Source organism: Moschus berezovskii, chromosome 21, assembly GCF_049115385.1.
Source record: "Moschus berezovskii isolate FMDL1 chromosome 21, NW_MosBer_1.0, whole genome shotgun sequence".
In the NCBI taxonomy this organism is placed as follows: domain Eukaryota; kingdom Metazoa; phylum Chordata; class Mammalia; order Artiodactyla; family Moschidae; genus Moschus; species Moschus berezovskii.
The window spans coordinates 35884394-35908334 of NC_142480.1; the positions used below are offsets into that span (position 1 = coordinate 35884394).

The window sequence follows — 23941 nt, forward strand, 5'->3', positions numbered from 1 at the left end:
AGTTTTCTCCTTCATTCTCCCCTGTCTCCCTCATCCCACCCCCTCCCGCAACCACCCCGACCAGGGGCATGGACGAATGTCCCCTTCAGACTGGGCTCCCAGGGCAGAGCCAGCTCATGCTTCTCTCTTCAAACCCATGCCCATCCCTGGACTCTCATCCCATTCCCAGGAGCTGTAGACTGAGGACCCCCACCCCGGCACCCCCATGACCCATCCCTCCCCTAGCCCCTCCCTCCCCACCCTACCCCGCATGTAGTTTTGGTATTTCATACAGATGCAGTCAGAAGTAGCTATACATGAAAGAAGCCTAACATAAAAATAGAGCTTTTTCCGTCCTTCCGTCCGGAAAGCAAACATCCTTCAATAAACATGCAAGGAAGCTGCCTAGAGAGACCCAGGGCTGGTGAGGAAGTCACAGAGGGCAGCCCTGGGCCTGCAGGAACACTAGCCTCCCCGAGTCCTGGCAGGAGGGAGAATGAGGGGCCGATCTGGGTCCAGAGAGTCCAGAAGGACTCGGGCCTCAGCCCTAAGGTCCAGAGATGGGGTCCCCCATTCCTCTTTTTAAACCCCACTCTCTGGCCCACAGGCTCTTAGGCCAAGAGCATCACTGTATTTCATTAGTTTGAGGAGGAGTTTTTGAAAAATAATCTCCAAAAGATAAAGTCCTGGGTCATCAAGGCCCCAGCTTCAGAGTCAGAGCCTGCGTTCTGTGGCCCGCAACACCCTCGCCCCATGGGGGCCCAACAGCCGCCTGCGGCTGGCCATCTGCGGGCCCGGTGGTCCCCCGTCAGGTTTACGCGGTCCCCCTGGGAAGAAGTGGTGGGCAAGGAGCTCCCGGGCCCAGCCGGTTCTGGGTGTGAGACTTCTCGAGCACCCCGGGGCTGCAGAAGCCTGCAGCACACCCGGCCCCGTGAGGCTCTAATGGACCAGCAGGCCAAGAACGAGCGTGGGCAGGACACCCAGCCAGAGGCTGGTGGCCAGGCTGCAGGCGCGGCCCAGCAGCTGCGAGGTCATGGCGCTGTCCTCGCGCAGCAGCTCCCAGTGCTGGGCTTCGCGCAGGTAGGAGCCCTCCTGGGCTTCGCAGAAGTAGTGGCCGTAATGGAGGTCCGTGAGGTTCTCGATGAACAGGATGCAGCTGGGGCTCTGGTGGCCGGGCTCACAGCTCTGCTCCACCCTGTTCTCGTGGCGCCAGGAGTAGGTGGCGTGGCGGGACTCCATGGGGCAGCTCAGGTAGTAGCGGGAGTTCTGGGCCAGGGAAACCTTCTGCAGCGGGGCCTGTTCTGGGGAGAGCGGGGGAGGGAGCCGTGAGGAGCGGCTGAGTGCTCCCACGGCAGGCTGAGTCCTCCCACGCTGATAGGCCTACAAGGCCAAAGCTTCTAAATGAACACGGGTAAACTAGCCCCCCTTCTCCGCCTTACTCTCCCCTGCCTCCCTCACCCGACTCCTTGTAGAACCCCCACACCAAGGGGGCTCCTTCCACAGGACTGTACGGCCCTATCTGTCTGAGGCCCCCAGGACCAGACTTGGCCTCCCTCGGACAGGGCAATTGGGGCATGGATATACCACCCCCATTGGACTGCAGCCTCTGAGCTGGGCCAGATAGGTACCTGGCTTCGGGTTGGGGCACCCCTTGTGTGGCTCGACTGGATTGATGGACTGCAGCACTGGCCTGGAGTTGGAAAGAAGAGACAGGCTAAGAAAACAAGAGGCCACAGGCCCGGCCCCTTCCCTGTTCTCACCCCCGACCAGTAGCAGCAGAGGTGCCCACCCGGAGGAGGGTCTGGCCAGAAGGGACGCTGCCCATCAAGCACCACGGCTGTGTCCACTTTCTCCTAGGAGCAGGGGGCCCAGCCAACATACTCTTGGGAGCTGTAGATGGAGACACAGCGGTCCTGGTACCAGCCGCAGTAGGGGTCACGGGCCATGAGGCAGCCATGGCAGCCCCCGGTGTAGACTTCACACAGGTCCAGGGGTACCTGGCTCACCTCCCACTGGGAGTTCACATACAGTTTCCGCTGGAAGGAAAAAAATGACCGCTTAGGTCAGGGACCGCAACTGAGTTCTAAGCCCCCAGGCTGAGGTCCAGCTGCCCCGCAGGCCCGGGGGCCCAGAGACCCTGAAAAGGACACGCGAGTCACACACAGAAGGGCACTGTCCTCAACTGGCGGTCACGTCAGCCCCACAGGGTGGGTTGGGGGTAGGGAGGCTCACCCGGTCAGCGTCCAGTGACATGGCCTGGATAGCGGCCGGACGGCGGAAGGGCTGGATCTCCAAGATGTTGAAGACAAGGCCGTGCTCCCGCTCCCCCGGCTCCACCACCTTGTGGATGGTGCCCTTGTCTGTGGGTGAACGGCAAAGGGTCAGCAGGCGGGAGCCCCACTGCAGAGCCAGGCAGCCTCCCACGGGGCTGAGCTGACCAGGAAAGACACGGGTGGGCAGGGCTGTAAGTCACGACTCAGGTGAGGGTCAGAGGACTGGGGTGGGGTGGGGAAAGGACAGCATGACTGGGGAGGGTCTTAAGGGCCCAAAGATATCACAGGAAGTTTCCAAGGCTGGGCCAGGGAGGCCATCCCAGGAGGCTCTGGGCTCTCCAAGGCCACAGGGGGAGCTGGAGCATGAAGAGCAGAACCAGCAGCCCCACGTGCCCAAGCAATGCCAAGCCTCCAGCGACACGCATCAGTACTTCATTTAACCCCCCACTCCCCTGCGAGGCGGGTGTCAACATCCCCACTTCAAAGAAAAGGAAATGAGGCTCACAAAGAGCAAGCAACTTGCTCAAGGTCACGCAACTGGTGACTGGAACCCACAGCAGGCAGAACCAGACCCTTCCAGCCTCTTCTGTTTCCTGGACTCTCTCGGGTGTGCTTTCTTTAAAATAAACTTTTCATTTTGGAATAATTTCAGATGTACTGAAAAGTCACAAAGACAGTCCAGACTTCCCATATACCCTTCGCCCAGTCTCCCCGAAGGTTAGCATCTTGTATGACTGTGAGGTTTGTCACAGCTGAGTAGCTGACACTGGTTTGTTATGATTAAGTCGACTACAGACTTGATTGGGATTTCACGGGTTTTTCCGCTAATGTCCTTTGTCTGTTCCAGGATCCAATCCAGGATTCCATACTGCATATGCAGTCTTAGGGGATTTTTTTATTTTTCTAAAATCTTAGACCTGAAAAGGACCTTAGGTTCCACATAGGGGATCCCAAGGTCATATACTAGGCTGCCTGCCTCAAAGCCCAGAGCTCTCTCCATTCACTCCTGACGGGGACTAACGGGCATCCTGACCCCTGAGTCCTCCCAATCCTACCTCCCCTGCTGTCCCAGTTTCTAGAATAGCCTACCTCCCTCTCCCTCCCTCCCAATTTCCCAGGGCATCACTTGCCCCAAAAAAGCAGTCAGATGATCAGATGACTGCCTGCCGGGGACATTACCTCTAAGTGTCCACGATCCCCACTCTATGGGTTCGGGGATGTCATCCCTGGCTCCCTTGACCTGACAGGCTCCCAGCCCACGCACTACCTTCACACCCACACTGCCCTTCACTTCCTCCAACAGCCCGGTGACAACCTCTCAAAGCTTCTTCCAGCTGTAAGAGCCTCCCATTCTCTGCAGAAGGCTCAGAAAGTCCAACTTCCCATCCAGCCCCAATCCTTCATGCTGCAAACTCCAAAATGGTATCTCTCTGATGGCCCTCAGGGAGAACTGAGACAAATGCCCTCATCACTCAAGTTCATCGGCTTCCAGGTCTGCAGAAAGGGAGCCTACAGCTCCCTCAGCCCAGGACCTGCCTGCCTTGTCCTGGCTCCTGCTCCCAGTCCTACATCATCACCCTGCCTACACCCCAGTGCTCTATCCTGCTGGCTGGTCATAACAGCCGGGCCATCTGCTGCTGGAGCAGAGCAAGGACAAGGGTCGGTGGTTGGAGCCAGGATGAATGGAGGAATCAAGGGGTGGATCTCACAACTCAGAAGCCAAGCCTGTGAATGGGAAGTTACTCTCCCCAAGACTCCTAAGAGCCAAAAAACCGATGAGACCATGACCCTGAGAAAACCCCAAGGTGGAGCAACAGCAGGAAGTCACATGGGGCGATATGTGCAATTGAGGGGGCTGCCTGAGGCCTAGACTACATGACCCCAGAGGTGTTAGGCAATGGGGCAGACACTGCTCTTCTGATGGCACCACTACCCAGTCCTAAGGAAGGCCTACAGCACCCTTCCCTCAATACTGATCTCCATGCCTGCTCCCAGAGCATCTTCGCCCACAGTCTGGAACCAGGAAGTTCTCTAAAGCCACCGCAGGGCTGTCTTCTTCATGGCCAATGACCTTCTGGGATGCAGGCTCATCTTTCAGAATGTTCTCTTCTGCTTCTGGGGCCAGCCAGACCCCACTCCCAGAGGGAGCCCCTCTAGGGAAGAGAAGGTGGCCTGGCAATCCTCCGCAAGACCCTGCAAAGGTGCTGCCGTCTGGAGGCCCTTCCTCACATCTCACGAAACTCTTTGCATCCCACATCGGATGTTTCCTCTTACCTGCATAATCTCAAAGACAGCAAGAGGGGCCAATTTCCTCACTCTGCCTGGCAGAGGCCCATAGGACACCTGGGACCAGGCCCTTCCACCTGACTTTCCACATCTCTTCCTACCATCCTCAGGAGTCAGAGTGCTGGACCAAGGTACACTCAGCTTTGCTCACACTCACCACATTTCTGCCTCTGAATCCGGGTACCTTCCAGCCTTCGATGCCCTCCTCCCTCTGCTCCACCTCCCCCCAGGAAGCCCTCACTGATTGACTCCTTCACAGTTACACATATGAACTCCTGACAGCTCATAGCCACTCAGTTCTCCCTTCCAGGTATAACTATCCAAACAGATGTTAATGACATTACTCTTTATACTCATTTTCACCAAGCAGACTGGAGAGGGGGTCCCGGGTAGCCCCTTACCTGTGGTTAGGTAAAGCACATGGAAGGTCTCCCCGTTGCTGGCCTGCATGCGGTGGACAGCCACTTTCTGGTAGTGGAACTTAGAGTGGAACAGTGGCGTCTTCAGAAGCCCCATGGGCTCCACCCTCTGCACCACCTCAGGGTGACTGTCGGCCACCTGGAAGGTCTCTGTGGGTATCGGCTGCCGGTCTGGGAGGCACTGGGCGAGGAGAACAGGTCCAGATCAGTGGAGTGGCTGGGAGATGGGGTTGTGGCCTGGGCCATGGCGGGTGTCACTGCTCACCTTGCCAGGTCGTGGGTTGGGGAGGCTCGAGTGGTAGCCCTTGAGTGAGGAAGTGCAGAAGACCTTGTCAATGTCACCGAGGGAGTACACGCAGACAGCTGAGTAGTTCCTGGGGGGACATAGAGACCACCTCAGTGGGAGGCTCAGGACCGCCCACCTCCACTCACTCAGGCCAGCCCCGCACCAGATGGAGAATAACTACAGCCTTGCGACCAAGCCCCCTGGCCTTCGAGCCCCATGAGGGCAGGGATTCTCCTGGAGGCCAAGGCCAGGCCTTGAGTGTTAGCAAATACCACTGAAGGAAGGAGAGAGGCAGGTCAGAAAGACGGAGGGATGGAAGTTCAGCCTGATTTCTTTCTTTTGCAATATAAAACCACAACCTGTATTCTGTCACGGAATCCCTGAGTTCAGAGGTCAGCCCCAGGGCAGGAGGAATCCCAACACGTGCATCCTTGGGATGCTAATGGCCACGGAGGCCAGACCCCCATCCTCCTTCCAGCCCACTGGGTACATGCACACGAGAGCCCCAGAGCAGGGTCTTGGCTTCCCTACCCTGCCCCCACCTCTCTCCCACACACCCTGCACTTAGGCCTGTCTTGTTTTCAATCAATGAAAGTGATTAAGAGGTGTGAATTATCAGGCACAGGCAATGCCTGAGCAGGTGTGATAGCACCCAGCACCCTGAGAGGCCTCGGCAGCCTTTTCCCAGGGCCCAGCAGCCACTCTGTGTATAGAGCTGGTGGACACACATGCCCAGTAGCCATGAGCAAGCATATGGCACGTGTGCACACAGCCATCTATACAGACTCACAAAAGCACCAGCACACACATCCTCCTGAGCACTGCATCCACCCAACCCAGGCCCAGCAACAGCCTGGTCCCTTGAGCCTGGAATCCCCGCACTTGCCATATCAGCCATCTGCTTGGCAGGGCCCAAGTACTCTGATCCCCACTGGACACTCACCAGCCTAGCCCCAGGACAAGGGCCACTCACCAGGGGTTGGAGAAGACGCCGTAGACCCTAGTGTCCTTCCACTGGCCATTAGGGTCGGGGAGCAGGAAGACATCCTGGAGCCGGTTGAAGTTCTTATTGGTGGAGGCATCACTGCACACCAGCATGGCTTTCAGGAAGGTGTTCCACTTGGAGACCGACAGTGAACTCTCACCACCCTGGTCCCCCTGGAAGGGAGGGGAGGAGGGGGAGGTCCCTCAGCACCTGCCTGGACTGCCCCACACACCCGGGGCACCTGATGCCGGGAAGGCCAGCACCCAGGCTTCTGAGGAGGAAAAGAGGACCTGCCAAGGGGCAAGGCTGGGGTGCCCCACGACTCAGGCCAGGCTCCAGGTGGCAGGCCTGGCTGACCCAGGGCACAGAGACCCACAGTGGGGACCTGCAGGGTGCAGGGGTCAGGTCCCCACTGAGCACACCGGCTCAGACACACGTCTGCCCACTCTTACACATTCACACTCACACACATGACACAGACCTACACAACCCAGCATCTTCACGCAGGTGAAACACACAATGTCAACACACTCTTGTTCCCACGCATATGCTTGTACACACTCTCCACGAACACACACCTGTGCACACCCTCACACACGCATGTGATCCCAACCATCACTACCCACTCACAGATGCACCGACCCTCTTCCTCCCACAGTCCCACAGGCCCCCTCGCACATGTGCACACACACAGGCGCTCCCACACTCACTCCCTCCTGTTCAGGCACAGACACATTCGCTTGCCCACCCTGCTCTGGCTCACCCTGCACAGCTGGGCCACACGGGACACATTGAGAGGGGCCTCGGGATTCTTGTCAGGGTTGTCCTCTCGGAAGAAGTAGTAGATCTTGTCATCATAGGCCTGGTCTTGGTGCACGATGGTGGCCTTGATGAACTGCGGGTCTACCGGGGACAGACATGAATGGGTGTGAGGCTGGGAGCCTCTCGGAGGACCCAGCCCCCGAGTCTGCACAAACAAACCCACATCCAATCACACCAGGAATAAACTTCAGAACACCAGGTCCAACACCCCAAGGGGGCCGAGACTCTGCACCCCCACCCCTCACCTGTTTTGCCCTCTCCGACAAAGACGTCATTGGCCCAGGAGCAATGACTTCATGCTTAGAGACCAGGAGGAGTCCCTGGGGCCCTCTATGTCACCTCTGCCTAATTGGTAGAGGAGGGAGTGGGTGTGGCCCCACGTGAGCTCAGCAAAGGGACACGCCATGCTCCCGGGGACCCCGCTCTGGGTCTGGGGCCTCCTCTGATTTGCCCCCAGAGGGTGTCAGGCCCATTCTGCCCCCACAACTTCACCTCTGCTAGCCCCTGCTCCTGGCCAGGCCCACCTCCTCGGCTCTCTTGTCTCAGGGCTGCACCCAGCTTCCACTTTCCTGATGGCCTCTGGCCCCAGCGGCCCTCAGGGATACTCCCCAGAAACATGAGGACCCCTGAGCATTCACACACCCGCCTCAGCCCAGCCCAACCCAGCCCAGCGGGAGTCTGACTCACTCTGCATGACGGTGTCACTGGTGTACAGCTCGATCTCACCCTTGATGCGGCGGAACCTAGGGATCTTCCCATTATATTCCTGCTTCCGGATGGTGGAGTACACCTCGTCCCCTGGGCACAGTGGGAGGGCCACGGATAAGGGCACGCAGCTCTTGGAAGCCCCTCGACGCGGGGCCTGGGCCAGGCACAGAGCTGACCGCCCTCCCCCAGCCCAGCACAGCTGCCCTCAGGGTACCCGCCTGCTCCAACCACGGCCCTACCGTCAAACAGAACCAGGGAGTTCTCATCCGGGCTGAAGGGCGCATAACCTTTCCTCTCGCCAAGAAACTCCACAGAGTCATTCACCTGGGGGAGACCAAGGTGGTCAGAATGCCACATGGTCCCATGGTCACTGCCTCCCACGGGTGGGTGCCAGCTACTCAGCCAGGGTCCCCATCCTCCCAGGAACTCTGTACAAGGTGAGACCAGCCTCAGAGTGCCCTCCCCACCTCCTCCCACCTTGGGGGGCAGAAGCCCACCCAGACAAGGGTGAGCCGACCAGGCACACAGGAAGGGGCCTCCTCACCAGGATCCAGCAGCTGGGACGCCGAGCATTGGTGCCACAGGCCAGCAGCCCCTCGTTCTGCTTCTCCAGGAGTGTGATGTAGTTCCCACAGTCCTGCCAGGAAAGGCAGAAGGCAAGAAGTTGGTGGGAGGCCCTGGCAGGCCTAGCACTAGGACCCTCAGTCTTGGGAAAGAAGGTTTCAGAAATCTGAGCCCAGGAGGTATCTCTAAGGAGAGCCCAAGTGGGTGCCGTTGACTCCCACCCCCCTAAAAACAGAGGAAGGGTTTAGGGAAGGAGTGTCTCCCGCTCAGGCCAGGAAGCCTAGGACAGGGCTGCCTCTCCTCCCTGACTGCAGCTCCCAAGACAGGGCCAGGCCTCCTTCCTCAGTCTCTTAGGGACTTTTCCAAGGGGCCCAGCCTCCCCTCTGCACCCCCTTTTCCCCACTCACCTTGTCCCGGCAGGACCCCTTGGTGGAGCCAATGTTCACCTGGGGGAATGCGGAGAGGGGATATGAGTCCACCTGCCAGGGGCAAGGTGCCCCCAACTGCTTTCCATGCAAACTCAGGATGGGCTTGTTTGACAGATGAGCAATTAGGGCTTCAAGAAGGGGAGTGATTCACCCAAGATCACACAGGCTACTCAGCCTGATACCCAGAGCCAAAGCCCAGAGCTCACGGGCCAGCCCAGAAATCTCACAAGACAGGGTCACAGGGTTTGGGAGGCCCGCTTCCTGCTAGGCCTCCCTAGTCAGTGCTCCCCACCTGGCCAGGCGTGTTAGCTCCATGCCTGTCTCCATATCACTCCAAACACCCAGGCCAGTCAGCACCACTTATGGGGTATAATAGTGGGCTGACCAGTTCTGGAAGACATGCCAGTTCCCCCGGATTCCCTGAGGCCTCTCACCAAGGCCAGGGAGGAGATAAGATGGGGAAAGGGACTTCCCTGGTGGTCTAGTGGTTAAGAATCCACAGGCCAATGCAGGGGACACAGGTTCGATCTCTGGTCTGGGAAGACCCCACATGCCACAGAGCAACTAATTTTGTGTGCCTGTGTGTCACAAGTACTAAGCCCATGCCCTAGAGCCCGTGCTCCAAAACAAGAGAAGCCACTGCAATGAGAAGCCCATGCACTGCCACGAAGAACAGCCCCCACTTGCCTCAACGGGAGAAACCCCACACGCAGCAAGGAAAACCCAGCTCAGCCGAAACAATCAATCAATCAATAAAAAGAAGATGGGGAAGGAAGATGAGAGAAGGGGGCGGAAGAGGGTCCAGGCTCACCGTGCGCACGGAGGCGTTCCTGCCCTTGGAGAAGTCAAAGACATAGACTCTGTTGCGTCCGCCCACCCACACGGAGGAGCTGCCTGGCTCATGGAAAAGCACCGTGTGTGGCTCAGTTGAGCCGAAGTCCACATGGTCCTGCCCTGCATGGCCTAAGGAAGAGACAATAGGCAGAAAACGTTGAGGCTGGAAGATCCCGGCCTGCCCCCATGCATACCACAGCCACCGAGATACAAGGGCTTGCAGCTGGCTATGGAGACACTGGACTCAGAGCTGTGAGCAGGAAATGAGAGGAGCCCTCTGGTAGGGGCTGGCAACCAGCTGTCCTCACCCCAAAGCCAAGGCCCTACCATATGCGTGACCTCAGAGTTGGGGCAGAATTTAAGGATCCCTGGGGAGAACCGACCCCACCCCCCCCCACACACACACACTCTGCTGCTCCTAAGAGGGCTGGGCTTGGGAAGGAGGGCTCCCAACTCTGCTCTGAGGCTCTCTGCTGCCTAGGACAGAGCAAGCAGTCACCCCACCTCCTGCAGGTAGCAAGGCCTCTCCCGTCCTTCAGGAGGCCCTCTCTCACCCTTCCCAGCCTACCCCATCCCCTGAGTGAGCAGGTCAGTAAGGATCAAGAGCCAGAAGAGTCTTAATGTCCAGTTCCTCCCATTTTAGAGATGGAAAAACAAAGGTCCAGAGAGGTGCAGCCCAAACTCACACGGGCAGTAGCAGGCCAGGAACCAGAGCTTCTGCCCCCAAGCTGGACTCTGTGCCCTGGACTGCTCTGGCCTGGTTTCACAAGGATGCCAGCTCACTCCCGGGAGGGATGACCACCCCTCACTTCCCCGCAACTCTGGGATGGGGGCCCTTCACGAAGCATAGCCTGGACCTTTAAGTAGAAGGGCTGATTGGGGCAGTTTTGCCCAAAAAAGAAACCTTCTGCAGCCACTGCCTCCGGGGAGAAGATGTCTCATCTCCGGTGACATCGCTGAGGTCGTCCTGGTTGCAGGGCTAAATTACAGGAATGGGACAGCCTGTGGCGGCGCCCCCAGCAATCAGCCGTAACTAGCACCATCCCACCTCTGACCAGCCCGTGCCCTCAGCCCGATCACTGTTTATTCAACTGCAGCAAACTCAAGGGCAGCAGGCAGTGACACCCAAGCAGGACACCCTCAGCCCAGACAGAAAAGAACTGCCCTGTCCTTGACTTTGCCCCCAGCCCCCCTCGGTGCCATTTGAGCCATCCCTCCTGATTCTGCATTCAGCAGGGACAGAGCGCCCTATCCACCCTCCACTTTCACCCCCTTTCCTTAAGATACATTCTTGCATGGCCAGGTCACGTGGGCAAGTGGGCTATTCTCAGACTCCACCTCAGCTGTGGCCCAGCTCACTGTATAGAGGCCAGAACCGAGGGCCTTCAGGGACACTCTAGCCCAAGGTGGCATTGGAGGCAGGAGATTCTGGCTCATCCAGACTGAGTGCTGGTAGACAGGAACGTTCATGAAGATGCCAGCACTGCGGGCCACAGAGACGCGCTGAGCTCACGGCCCTTGGGTTCACCTGGTGAGGGCTCAGCCAGGGCTGGCAGGTTCCCCTTCCCCAGCAGTTGGGATAAAATTAGAATGTTAGAGTGCTGGGGAGAGACACAAGGTTTTCCTGACTCAGCGCCCTGGCTCCGGCTCCCCTTTCACCCGCAGCCTGAGCAGCTGCCACCAGCCCTGCAGCCTAACCCGAATCAAGACAGTCTGTAGCCCCAGCTCCCCACCTACTCCCAGAGATGGCCAGGCAGCCAGAAAAAGCTACATGTCTGGGCCTGAAGACGTGGGGCTGGAACCTGAGATCTGAGGCCCTCCAGAGGCCAAAGGGGAGGAGCCCTAAGCTCAGGCCACACTGGCCACCTCCCAACAGTCGCTTCAGCTCATGGCCACAGGCCTCAGAGGAGGGGTCTGCACAGCCAATGCTCAGCCTTAGTTGTGGAGGAAGGGGCATGGGAGGGGCCCTGAGGGAGCCTGTGTCTGGGGTCACAGGGCCATCCAAGTGAGGAGGAGGTGCAGCCTGTCCTGGGCAGTCTAGTCTGATGGGAGAGCCATGGCCTGGCCCTGGAGAGCAGGCTCTGCAGAGAGGCCCGGCCATACCCTGGAACCCAGCTGGAGGGGTGAAACAGCCACACCAAAGCAAGCCTCCATGGCACTCAAGCAAAACAGGTACAGACCCTTGGGCTGCTTACAAGGTATCGCTGAGAACACACAGGGAGGATGAGGGGTCCACAGAGGTTGGGGGGCTGCTGGGTGCATATGGGGTGCTGCTGGGTATAGCATGACAGGAAAGCCCTGCACAGATCTGCAAGCGTAAGCCCTGCTGCGCTCAAATCCTGGCTGTGGCTGTCAGGGTCAGGAGTGGGAGGGAGGCAGGAACTGCTCACCTCATCTTGGAGAAGAAACAGGAGCCCAGGAGCATTGCCTCCCTTGACCCCAAGGCCCCCGCCCCTTCCAGCTCTGTGCCTGGTGATGTGTATGGGGGAGATGGCACCAGCTCGGCCCCAGGACGAGGCCTTGGCCCGTTCCCTACCCCAGCCCCAGCCCGGCTCCCGCACTGCCCGAGGCCCTCAAAGGGCCTGATTGTGCAGGGGAAGTGTCTGAGCGGCAGCAGCTCGATGAATACATGAAAGGAAGCTTTGTTTAGGTCATAGGAGCGGGGGCTGGGGGGTTCAGGGGCAGGAGGGCTGCCTGGAAGTGAAGGCAGCACCAAGTCTTGGCGGCCAGGATCTGTGGCCCCTTGGCACCAAGAGGGGAGGGGGTGGCATTCAAGGCTCCACCCCAGCAGGGGTTGAGCAAGGCCGGGGCCTGCTCCTAAAGAGATTCAGTGTTGCATCCCTAAATGCATCTTCTTGCTTCCTTAGGAATCCAAAAGGATGGGGAAGGCAGACCTATGCTAGATGGGTCAGAAACAGGCAGGAAGAGAAATCTAGGCAGTGGAAACAGCCTGAGCAAAGGAGGGGAACCTGACGGTGTGGTGGGTGAAGAGACCTAAAGAGAGGAGAATCGGGAAGGTGGGCTGGAGCCCCCAGAAGTGGTGATGGGGGAAGGGCAAGGTGGGGGACCAAGGCTACACCAACCCACTGCCCTTCAGTCTCCGGAGCTGCCTTCTCTTTCCAATGAGCAGGGCCAGGATCCACAGAGCCTCCTCTCCTCCAGCGTCCCCCCACCCCAGGTCGCCCTGTCTGACCAGCTCCCCCCCCCAACTTCCTATCCTGGAAGTCTAAAAGGAGCACCGTCTGGCACCGTGTCTCCCCCCTCACTCCCCGGCCTGACGCATTAGTGGCTGACTAAGTGGTAGCTAAAAGCTCCCAGAATAACCCGGGGTTCAGGCAGGGGAGAGGGCTAGGGACACACGGGGTAGGCATGGCCCCAGAGGCGAGCCAGGCACAAGCCCGCTACCCCCATGTGATTCTTTGCCAATCCTGGCTCCTTCTCGACCAAGAAAGGGTACACTAAAGCTGCCTGTACCCAGCTAGTCTCCGTGGCCCCCTGAGCCCCCACCTTCCTCTCTAGGCCCAGTCCCAGACAGAAATGAGGGTCAAGAAGATGGCCAGGTGTCAGGGGGGCAGCCCACCCCCATCAGGCCCCCAGCCAGGCCATCCCTGGGGCTCGGATCCTGTGGGAACCAATCAGACCTGACCCCTCTGAGGGACCCCACCCTCCCAGCACAATACCAGCAACCGACTGTCTGGGACAAGAGGGACCGTCTGTGGAGGGGGCTTTCCTACAGCGGGGCTGCCTGCTGGAGCATCACCCTTCCTCATCAGCGCCGGGTGCTGTTACCCTCTGGTCCTCACCGTCCCCACATCCTCGCTGCCCGTGAAAGAGGGCTGCTCAGGCGAGGGGGGAGTGGGAGCTAGAACGGGGGGCAGTGGCATTATCTGTGAAGGGAGCAACAAGGGATGGGCCCCACCGTCTGGTCTGGACAAGGACAGCCTTCCAAGCTGACCCACTGACCCGACAGGCCTTGAATGCTAACCTCAAGGAGCCCTTTGAGAGCAGGCATTGGGACTCCGAGAATTGCAGGAATGCGGTATCCAGCAGGGAGTGCCTGCAGCAGGCAGCCAGGGAAGCCTGGATACGGGGCAGGAGCCAGGCCACCCTCCGACTGGAGGCCCAGCCACAGCTGTCAGGAGCTTCCTCCCATAGTCGGGCCCCACCCTGGATCACCAGACCCAACTAACACCCTCACCAGAGGAAGAAGTGGGAAGGCCCATGAAGAGCCCAGGAATTAGCCCTCAGGCTCGCCATCCTGTGGAAGTCCACAGGTCAAGGAGAAGGGAAGGGAACAGTAGCTGAGCTGAGGGGGCCCGGAGGCCAGAGAGACCATGCCACTGGCCCAGGACACAGAACAAGGGAGACAGAGCAGGGCCAGGCAGCGGCTCAGGTTTCTGGAGCTCATCACCCTGCTCCAGCCAGGACCACAGCCCGGACTTCCGTGAGAGCGTCTTGATCTTCAAAAACCATCCATCCCCTTCTCTCGGCTTCCCTGTGGCGTCTCCTGCTCTCTACCCTACATTCCCTTGCTGGCCAAGGGAAAAGTCACTGACCTGGTAACTAGAGGGATCACCCACCCACCATCCTTTCAGGTAGGACCCTGAATGACGGAAACCTTTCCACTGGAGGAGGTGAGGGGCAAAGGAACAAATGTTTCATCATTGTTGCCTCTTGCAGAATGACAAGGAGGAGGGCCTGGGAAGCCACTCCTTGTATCCAGAAGACCAATTTCCAGGATGGCACAGGCCTGTGCTAAGGAAGGGTTGTGCTTGCTGTTGGGGTGCTGGCGACACTCGGCAAGGCAGGACTCCAGACAGCTGCCACAGTGTTGGTGTGCTGGGGCAGGTGGCGGCCCCTGAGGTGGTACTCAGGGTCATGGGTGGGGTGCCTCTCTTTATCAACCATGGGAACAGTGAGCTGCGTGCTGAGCCACGGGGGAGGGTCTTCCCACCCACCAACGTCAGCCGCGGGCGTCAGGGAGCATACCTCACGTGTGGACTCAACCCGGGCTCTCTCTGTGCTCCCTGTGGCAGCCAGGCGGCTGGGTGGCCGTGACTTGGCCAGGGACTGGGCCTTCCTGAGTGTGGCTTTCTCTTCAGTGACTTGGAGGGGCTGGTACTCGCTAAGGTCTAGGTTTTATGACCCACTGTGACTTAGCAGCAGCAGCAGCAATGACTCTTGGAACAAAACACTCAGGGTTAAGCTTGGGGGCTTTTGGAGTAAAGCATGTGGTTGTGAATACTGGATAAGTCAGAGACGGCTTTCTGAATGCACAGGCAACCACATCCTCATTTGCCTCCACCAACTAGCTCACCAAATCCCCCCAACCACCCTGCAAAGAAGTCAGGATAGCACTTGCATGCCCATATTACAGACAGGAAAACTAAGGGCCTTCCATGCCACCAAGGGCTATGTGCTCTCTGCATTGCACCACTGTTCTCGAAGGACCAGAAGGCTTGGCTTGCTGGAGAGACAAGCTGGGCAAAGGCTTGAGGGTGAGGAGCAGTGTGGAGAATAAGCTGAGTGTGTGCCGGGGGCGGGGCTGAAGCAAGATAGATTTGGGGCTTCAGGGAAGGCTAGCACAGAGGCCCAGCCAGACAGGGGAGGAGGCTCCAAGTCCAGGGAAGGTGGGAAGCCACGTCCTGTCCGGATTCTGCCCGGATTCCACTGGTTCTTCAGCTCAACAGGTTCTAAAAGCCCCAGAGTGAGGCTGAAGTCAGGTGGTGGCGCTTTCAAAGGAGAGGATAGGCAGAGGTACTGGGCCTGCCCTTGGGCCCAGGGCCAGAGTAGGGATCAGGGAGAGAGCAAAGGATGGCTAAACCACCCCAGATGGAAGGAGGTAGGCAGGACACGGGGCCTTGAGAAACAGAAGGTTCCTTAGCTCAGCCTTAGCCTGGGCCAGAGGGGAAGGAGGGAGGGGTCAGAGAGCAAGGGCAGCCAGCCAGCACGGGCTGTGAGGGAGAGCTGGCAGGGGCCAGGCTGCCAGGGCTGCATTTCATCAGCAATCAGAGATGCCAAAGCAGGAGATGACACAGACAACGATGACACCCCCACCTAACTGTTTCACCGCATTTACTAAGCGTCGGGCAGTACTGGAGTGTCAGATGTATCAACTCATTCAATCATCACTGAACTCTTCGAAGGCAGCTTCTTTTATTGTGCCCGTTCTACAGATGAGGGCAGCCAGATACAGAGAAGTTGAGTAACTTGCCCAAGATCAGCCAGCTCACTGTGGGTGTGGAGGCTGACACTCAGGCAGACTGAGTCTGAAATCTGTGTTTATAACACTGGGCTCCATAAGTGAGCCCCTGGGAGCTTCTAGGTCAGCCTCTCTCATACAAATGAGGAGACTGAGGACCAGAGAGGGTGGAACCTGGTCACAGGCTACTTGGCCGATGAGTGCCTGACCTCTATCCACGATGCCCTAAAGAGAGTGTGTGTAAGGAAGCGTGGGTGTGCGGGCCTGAGGGAGGCAGGGACTAGGGACCTGGGGGTGTAGTGCCGCACTGCGTGCTGACCAGAACACAAGCATCCCATGATCTCTGCCCAGAATAGAAGCACAGTGCGGTGTGGGCAGGCTATAGCAGAGGGAGGGTGTGCTCAGAGAGCCTTCTTTACCAGCCAACCAGCCAGGCTCCCGCCCAACCTGCACTGGTTAAAAAAACAGAACAAAACACTGCTTCTGCCTCCCAACTCAAGAACCCACCACGGGTCCACACTGCCTGTCGCAGCAGGGCCCAGCTCCTCCAGCGGGCAGTCAGGGCCCACCGTCTCTGCTCCTCTCTGCCACAGCTGCGTGGCCGCAGCCCGCGTCTGCCCCTTCATGTGTGCTCTCCCTTCCCTGGCCGCCTTTCCCCTTCTCTCTGTGCACACGGTCTTCCCTGGGCTTGAAGATCTAGCCTCAATCCCCCTCTCCGGCCGCCGGCTTCAGGAAGTGTCCCAGACTGCTCCATGCCTCACGGTTCCGTCCTCCCTCTGACCTTGTTCTATACACCATCTGGCACACACCGTCTTCTCTCGGATCACACTGTTTGGTGGAATTTCACCTGGACTGTGGGGTCCTGAAGGAGAAGCCCAGTCCCCGGGGCCAATCCAAGGTCAGGACAGGCAAGTACGGGCAGCTGAGGATGTTAAAAAGGAGCAGGTCTAGGGTAGGCCAAACCCCAAGGTCAGACTCGGAGACACCTTAGGACAGGCTCCTGGGTCACCGACAGGGTACCAGCCTTGCCCGGTGACCTTCCTCCTCACTAGGCTGGCAAAGAGCCCCGGGCCCAGAAGACAAGGATACAAGCCGCAATCTATGTCACATTCTGTCCCCGTTCCTCTGTCTAGCCTGGCTCTTCCTCCTCCACCAGGCAGTCGTCCCTGGTTGCACCACCCCACACTGACCCTTCCTGCTCTCACTTCCTGTCCCAGTCCTTGGCTGCACCAGGCTCCTGACCTCCCCAGGTGCCCTCTCTAGTCACAGGGTGCAGAGCCACCTCTCCAGGTACCAGCAGGCCCTTCAAGGGCAAACCCAGAACCTCTCCTCTGCCCTCACCGGAAAAGGAACTGAACACAGACCTAGGCACAGAGTGGGGACTAGCTGCCCTCCTTCGTGACGGCCGCCCCCAAGGGTGCTGGGTTAGAGCCCCACCCTTGACTGGCAGAAGGGGTGCAGAGACACAGCAGCCTCAGCCTAATCCCCGGCTGCCGTGACGGTTAAACCCTGATTAGTCCATGCTGTGACACAGATCAACCTGCCCCCAGGACCTGAGGCCCAGCTGCCCCGAGGAACAGACCAGAAGAGTGCGTGGAGCTGGCCCAAATCCAAGGTCCTAAAGGGAGGAGGTCAAGCTGCTGAGGCTTCCAGGAGCAAACAGCGCTGGGGCAGGGAGAGTCTGGGTCCAGCTGAACTGGAAATGGGCTCGGGGAGCCATAAGCCTGGGGACAGAGCATGAAGACAGACAGACAAGTGGAGGGAGGCCAAGAGCTGAGGTCAAGGACTGTCCTGGGAGGAAGACAACGTGCTGGTCCCGGCTCCGCCCATCTCATTGGGTGATGCTGGGCCAGTCCCTGGCTTCTCTGGCCTCAGTTTCCCCATCTGTGGAATGAGTGGTTAGCCCAGCTGACCTCTGACGTTTGTTTTCTGACATCAGGCTGTATGAGTTAGTCATTCAAGAAGGCTCCTTGGAGGAAGTGAGATCGAACCAATAGAAAGAAGGAAGGGGGGCGAGTTGGGTGCTTGGAGGAATGACCAGCAAGGCAACAAGCGGCAGGGCAATGGCCTGGAGGCAGGAAAGCATGGCAAGTGGGGAATGGGGAGGGAAGATCTGTGGCCAAGGTGGGGTGGGGGTGCAGTAAAGGGGTTGGAGGCTGACTGACCATTGGTAATAAGAAAGGGACAGATGAAACGGCCCCTCACAGCCTGGACTGGCTAGGATAGGGAGAAGCCCAAGTCCTCTGACATTTGGGGGCCACAGTCCCTGCTCTAAGAGGAACCCCTTCCTCCCCCACCCTTGAAGAGAGGTGGCTTCCGGGGCAGCCAGGACTGGCCAAAAAAGGAAACCAAGAAAGGAGAAACCAGAGCTGTCAACTAGAGCAGAGGAAGCGCGATCAGCCCCTTGTGACACAGCTAGACTGCCCAGCAGTGGTACTGGGGGTGGAGGATAGGACGTCAGCTGGGGCCTGAGCTGTCACCTCGGGGGCCACCCACTCCTACCACTCCCCCTTGCAGGCCACTGGGTCCCACCCCATAGGCTGAGCCTCGGCTTCCCACCTACACATTAGGGGTCCTGGCCCAGCCTTCCTCAAAGAAGGGTGTCCTGCTCTCCCTGCTTCTCCCAAGTGCCCAGCCTGGGTAGTGATCCAACCCGGGTAAGGAGATGAAGGTTTCTGGAAGAGGAAGGCCATCTGCACCTCCCACACCAGCAGGGCCTGGCTGACGCTGGGCAAGCTCCTCAGCCCGTGAAGCATCTCTGCTGAGGACTGGGCCTCCTCACCCGGAGAACACCTATGGTTAGGAGTCAGCAGGAAAGCTCTGGGGTCCCTGGACTCTGCCCCAGCTTCCCATCAGGGAGCTACGACACAGGGAGGTCTTCCCTGCCCGCCATGGTCCTTCCTACTGCTGGGCTGGCTGTGGAAGGCCAGGTGCCTAGCTCAGACATCCCCCTCCTACAAGAAACCCTCCTGGAGCCCCCAGGCCAGGCTGACTCAGTGTTCCTCCTCACAGCTCCTTGCCTCTCCTTCGTCCTAGTTGCAAGTTCTGGGGTTTGAAATCCTGTCATACCAGGGTACTTCCTCCTGTCTCTCCCCTCTCAAGCTGGCTCCTATTCCACGCACCATCCTGAGCTATCACCTCTTCCAAGAAGCCTTCTCTGATTGTGCAGACTAGATTAGGTACCTCCTTGACCCCCACAGTTGCCCTCTGTGACAGGCCCTGACATGTTGCATTGTAACTGAAGGTTGATTTGCCTCTCTCCTCATCTACACAGAGAAGCCTATGCACTCATCTAGTTTTTCATCCCTGGTTCCCTAGGCCCAGGACCAACACAAGGTTGGCCCCAACAAATGATAAATGCCAAAAATACTGAATCACTATGCCCACCCCCAGAGTCACAAACCAAGTGAGCCATTTCCTCCAGCTGATCAGCCATCAATTTATGAGAGAAAGTGATAAGAAAGAACAGAAAACTAAAGGAGTTCCCCTGACTTCCCAGGTTTTGGTTTCTTCTCACTGCTTGGGTTTGATGAGACCACTACAGCCTCCACCTGCTCCAGAAAGGCAAGGGATTAGTGTTCTGATAAGGATGTGCTTCAGTCATATTCAACTCTTTGAAACCCTATGAACTGTAGCCCGCCAGGCTCTCTGCCATGGGATTTTCCAGCCAAGAATACTGGGTGGGTTGCAATGCCCTGCCCCAGGAGATCTTCCATGACCCAGGGATTGAGCCTTCATCTCCTGCACTGCAGGTGGATTCTTTTATCACTGAACCACCGGCTCCTTCCTACATCTGCTTTAGGCTTCCCTGATGGCTCAGCGGTAAAGAATCCACCTGCAATGCAGGAGATGCAGGCTCAATCCCTGAGTCATGGAAGATCCCCTGGAGGAGGGTATGGCAACCCACTCCTATATTCTTGCTTGGGATATCCCATGGACAGAGCAGCCTGGCGGGTTATAGTCCACAGGGTCACAAAAGAGTCAGACACAATTTAGCGACTAAACAACAAGACCTGCTTTGGAAATTTGAGGAAACTGAGGCTCAGAAAAAGTCAAGCACTTGTCCAGAGACACACAGAAAATCATCAGAGTTGGATCCAGAACCAGGCTTCCAACTTCCCATCTCTTTCTCCCTCATCATGGTCATCTTGGGCCAGTGCCAGATCTCTTATATCCCAGCCAGCTCTTAGAATCTTCATTATTCAGGAAAGGGGGACCACAAAGCTAGCAGGAAACTCCCGGTGACATCACCAAGCATCTTTCCCAGCTTAGAAACTCCCCTTCCTCCTGGGACTTGTCCCCCCTACCCCCTCCCTGTTCTGCAAGGGGAGTTCACCTTGAAGGTGATGAATACATCTGAGTCCCCAAGGGGGCAAGGATTTCCACTGGAAATGGTGATGCTTGGGGAGCCCCAGCTGTGACCTCATCCCCTAAAGGAGGTGACAACAAACCCCCTGCCCCGGGGAGTGGCCCCATAATGGCTCCCCCTGCAGCTGCCGAGTCAACAATAACATCCTGTTTTTTAACTGGACAAGGGAGATGGCAGAACCAGCTGGATAACTGGAGACTGCGCTCTGCTTCTTGCTGTGGACAAGCTGGCTCACCTCTGACCTTGGAGATCAGAGTCTTCTGGGTCTTCTCCATCTCCTTCAACCAGGGATGGAATGGGAGAGGGGTACACAAGCATGTCCACCTCCTGCCTTCACCTGCAAACCACTCCCCTCCAGCTCCTGCTGCAGGGAGGTCAGGTTTACAAAGTCACACCCTTGACTCGCCCCTGTGTCAGTGGCAGCTCTAGGGGGAAAAAACTCCAGAGCCCTGACAAGCTCTGAGGGTCAGAGACAGGTACAGAGCTCAAGGGCAACTGTCAGGCCAGTACTAGCACATCCCTCGCTCTGTCCAGAGCTGCTCTGGGCCAACCTTCATCAGGCTGGAGAGGCATCAACCCCCCTTACAAGAGCAGGCCGGGACCTTCCCAGAACTCCCTTATCTAATCATCCACTAAGACTTGCAGGTTCAAGTGGCAGAAAATAAATGACAGAGAAAGATCCCTCTATGTCCATTCCAGTCCTCACACCTGTCCTGGCTTTTAATTAAAAGGCCAGTTTAGGTCTCACGGAAAAGCAGCGCCAGAACCACCATTATCCTTGGTTATCCATTATCATTCCAGGAGGCTGCCATCCCCATCCCCTCACCCCACTGGTATACAGGGACCTAGGCCTCCAGCAAAGCTGGGAGGGTCCTCCTCTCACCCTACTCCTGGGCTCGCCCTGCCCAAGCCCATTCCTGTCCGACTGCCATGTGTCACTCCACGGGAAATAGGAGGCAGCTGTCAGCTAGGCATACCATTACCAGCTGGTGGTCCTGGGGGACAGGTGGATGGCAGGGTTTGTCTGGCCTGTGGGGTGCCTGGCACCAGTGAAGAAGACCACAGATTGCCCTTGGCCAAGAAAGGTGAGGGGCTGGCAGACCCAACTGGGGGTCAACAATGCATTACCCAGCAGAGGGCACGGCCAGTGTGGCTACACTAGTGAACTGCGTGCAGTGGACAGAGCACTTTGGAAAGTGGGTAAGAGGACAGAAATCAGTTTTAAATAGCCTCAGGGTGGGAACTAAGTGCCCGAGATGGGAAGGCAGCATTATGTGCTAAAAGGTGGGTGTGCATTAAGTATGTGTGTGAAAGGGTATCTTGGGAAGACTGGGGGATGGGGAAAAGCAGAGCCAAAGGCAAGGGGTTTGGCCCAAGAGGAGATTTCAGAACACTCCGGCAGGGGTAGACTTTAGAACACTCAGATGTGGCCATCATCCCCTTCAAAGTGCAGAAATGCTGTGCTGTCCAAGACAACTAAGCAGACTGGGGAAAGACAAGGATGCTGAGAAGGAAGAGAGAGCCCAGGTTGGAGCTGGTATGACTGAGGGGCGTGTCGGTGTCCACCTTGAGTGGATGGTCAGGGGTCCAGATGCCCCGCTCCACTTGCACAAGGAATATCTTTGGGTAGCAGAGCTGGCCCCCAGAGTACCCTCTTCATGGCCAAGAAACGGCCTAAATCTTTCTCCACTTCCTAACTCAGAACAAGCTCTGGTCCCTGCCAGATCAGAGCCCCTCTCTGCACTGTGAACTCACACAATGCACAGTGACCTTGGGCGAGTCATATTCCATCCACTGCAGCAGTAGTTCAGGCCACTTGCTTTTGGAGTGGGTTTTTCTTTTTTCTCTCTCTCTGCTAAGAATACCTGCCCCAGATAATGCTCAGGCTCTGGCAATCCCTGCAAACCGCCTCAGGCATCAAAGAGCTCCCGGAGGGGCCAAATCTACCAGCCCCCCAACCCCCACTGCCGGTCCACCACCACCGCAGGGGGGCCGTGCCGACGCCGAACATGGGGACAGAGCCCAGTGGCAGGGGGGTGGGGAAGCATTTTTGTGCATTGCAGAGGAGGGGAGCTCAGCCCCTCGAGGCAGAAAACCCCTCAAACCACCCAGCTGGTTTTCCGACCCGCGTATAGTGGTCTAAACTGAGGCGCCCCTGGGGGAGACTCCGGTCCCCCAAGTTCACGTAACCACGAGGGCCTAAAAGCTGCACTCCTTCCCCAGATCCTCTGCCTGGGGGTCCCAATGGCCGCGCCCCACCCATCGGGCACTGCCCCCACGCTGGCGCCGAGCCCTGTGACAACTGCCACGTGCGGACAAGGGGGGAGCGGCTGGTCCCAGCACTGCAGAGGCAGCGCCCGGGTGCCCGAAGCCTCCGCACCGCACCTCGTCCGGGCTATCCACAGGGTGCCCACCCTTTTAACCGGCCCGCGCTTGGGGCCGGGGCGGGGGGCGGGGGCAGGCAGCGGGGTCTTTGTTCCCGCAGCCCGAGCGCAGCGGCGGCGGCAAAGGGTCCGCGCCCCCTTGCCGACCCTACTGGCTCCCCGCACGCAGCTAGAGCCCGCAGCTCTGGAAGATAGAGCCAGGTGGGGGACCCGGCGGGAGAAAGGATCCCCCGCACAGAGGCTCGGGCGCTGGAGGACGGTGAGTGCCTAGGGCCGAGAAGAGGGCCCTCTCCGTCCCCCTGCGCCCGGCCGCTGCGGCTCCCGGCTGCGGGCGGACTTGGAGCGACTTAGCCCGGCTCCGGCCCCCGCCGCTCGCTCGCCGCAGCGTCACAGCCTGCTCCGGTGTGGCCGCGCGCACATTCACACACTCACCCGGACCCACACGCTCCCGACGGGGACAGCCCGGGACCCACAGAGCCGCGCGCACGCACTCCCCCCGATGCCGCACACTCCGCACCCGCCCCGCGCGGCACTGGATCCCGCGCCCCGCCGCTCGAGCGGCGCCACCTACCTTTCCAGACAGCGGAGATGCGGGGTCCGCTCTTCGGGTGGCCTTGGGAGGCGGCGGCCGTCCAGATCAGCTGCAGCAGCAGCCGCAGCGGGAACCTGGACCGAGCCAGAGAGCTGGAAACGCGGGCTCGCGGGGCGCCGAGGGCGGTGCATCTGGACGGAGGCGGTGTCATCCCCGGAGCAGAGCGACGGCGGAGAGCAGCCAGACTGAGCCAGCGCCCGAGCGTGAGCTGAAGCCAGTGCGAGGAGGCGGAGTCAAACGGCTGACCCCACCCCGCCCCTCCCCCGCCCCTCGTCTCTAGGCTAGCCGAGGGGGATGCAAGTGCCCCCCTCCCCCACACGCCCCAGGGAAACCTACACCACCTCTTTCTGGGCAACTCCACCGGCAGGCAGAACCCGGGTGGGCAGCGAGCAAGACAGACTTATGGTCTTCTGTGATGAGCTCCAGGATCTGTCCCCTCTCTGGGCCTTAGAGTCACTCCCCTCACACCATAAAGGGATTGGCCTACCTTAGAAGTCAGGGAGGACCTCTCCTGAGGGCTCAGACAACCTCGCTAATGGTCAGCTAAGTGTTTGGACCCTGAAAGCTGTGGTTCTCAGAGGACGGGCTGGCCTGAGTGGACACAGCTCCTCTGAGCCTATAAGCAGAAGCAAGAAGCTTTTCCTTAAGCAAGAGGGGTGGATTTTGTGCAGAGGGTCAATAATCTGTGGGGAGCACTCAGAGTCCCATCCCTGCTTTGCTGTGAGAACACAGAATTTTCATCTTGGCCTGGCTCCCTCCCCTCCCCTCTCCTCCCTTCCCCAGCCAGCAGCCTTCTGGGCTGCCTCCCCC

The 23941-nt window shown here is 58.6% G+C and overlaps 1 protein-coding gene across 1 annotated transcript; it reads right to left on the reverse strand.

Annotated features, from left to right (window-relative positions):
* Nucleotides 1–240: 240 nt before the first annotated feature.
* On the reverse strand, nt 241–23328 carry SEMA7A (semaphorin 7A (JohnMiltonHagen blood group)). Its single transcript, XM_055418158.2, has 14 exons — nt 23111–23328; nt 9562–9713; nt 8730–8768; nt 8303–8395; nt 7998–8082; nt 7738–7848; nt 6992–7131; nt 6217–6401; nt 5223–5331; nt 4940–5138; nt 2212–2339; nt 1861–2015; nt 1608–1669; nt 241–1280 (listed from the first exon to the last, which is right to left on the reverse strand). Exons 1-14 carry the CDS (start codon nt 23280–23282, stop codon nt 919–921), a joined length of 1992 nt encoding a protein of 663 aa, XP_055274133.2. The 5' UTR covers nt 23283–23328; the 3' UTR covers nt 241–918.
* Nucleotides 23329–23941: the final 613 nt, after the last annotated feature.

Excerpts from the sequence above, each read along its gene's own strand:
- SEMA7A (XM_055418158.2), bottom strand. The coding sequence starts at position 23,282 with ATGACACCGCCTCCGTCCAGATGCACCGCCCTCGGCGCCCCGCGAGCC. Across the intron at positions 6,402-6,991 it reads GTGTGGCCCAGCTGTGCAGG|GGGGACCAGGGTGGTGAGAG; the intron begins GTGAGCCAGAGC and ends CCTCCCTTCCAG. Across the intron at positions 5,332-6,216 it reads GGCGTCTTCTCCAACCCCTG|GAACTACTCAGCTGTCTGCG; the intron begins GTGAGTGGCCCT and ends ATGTCCCCCCAG.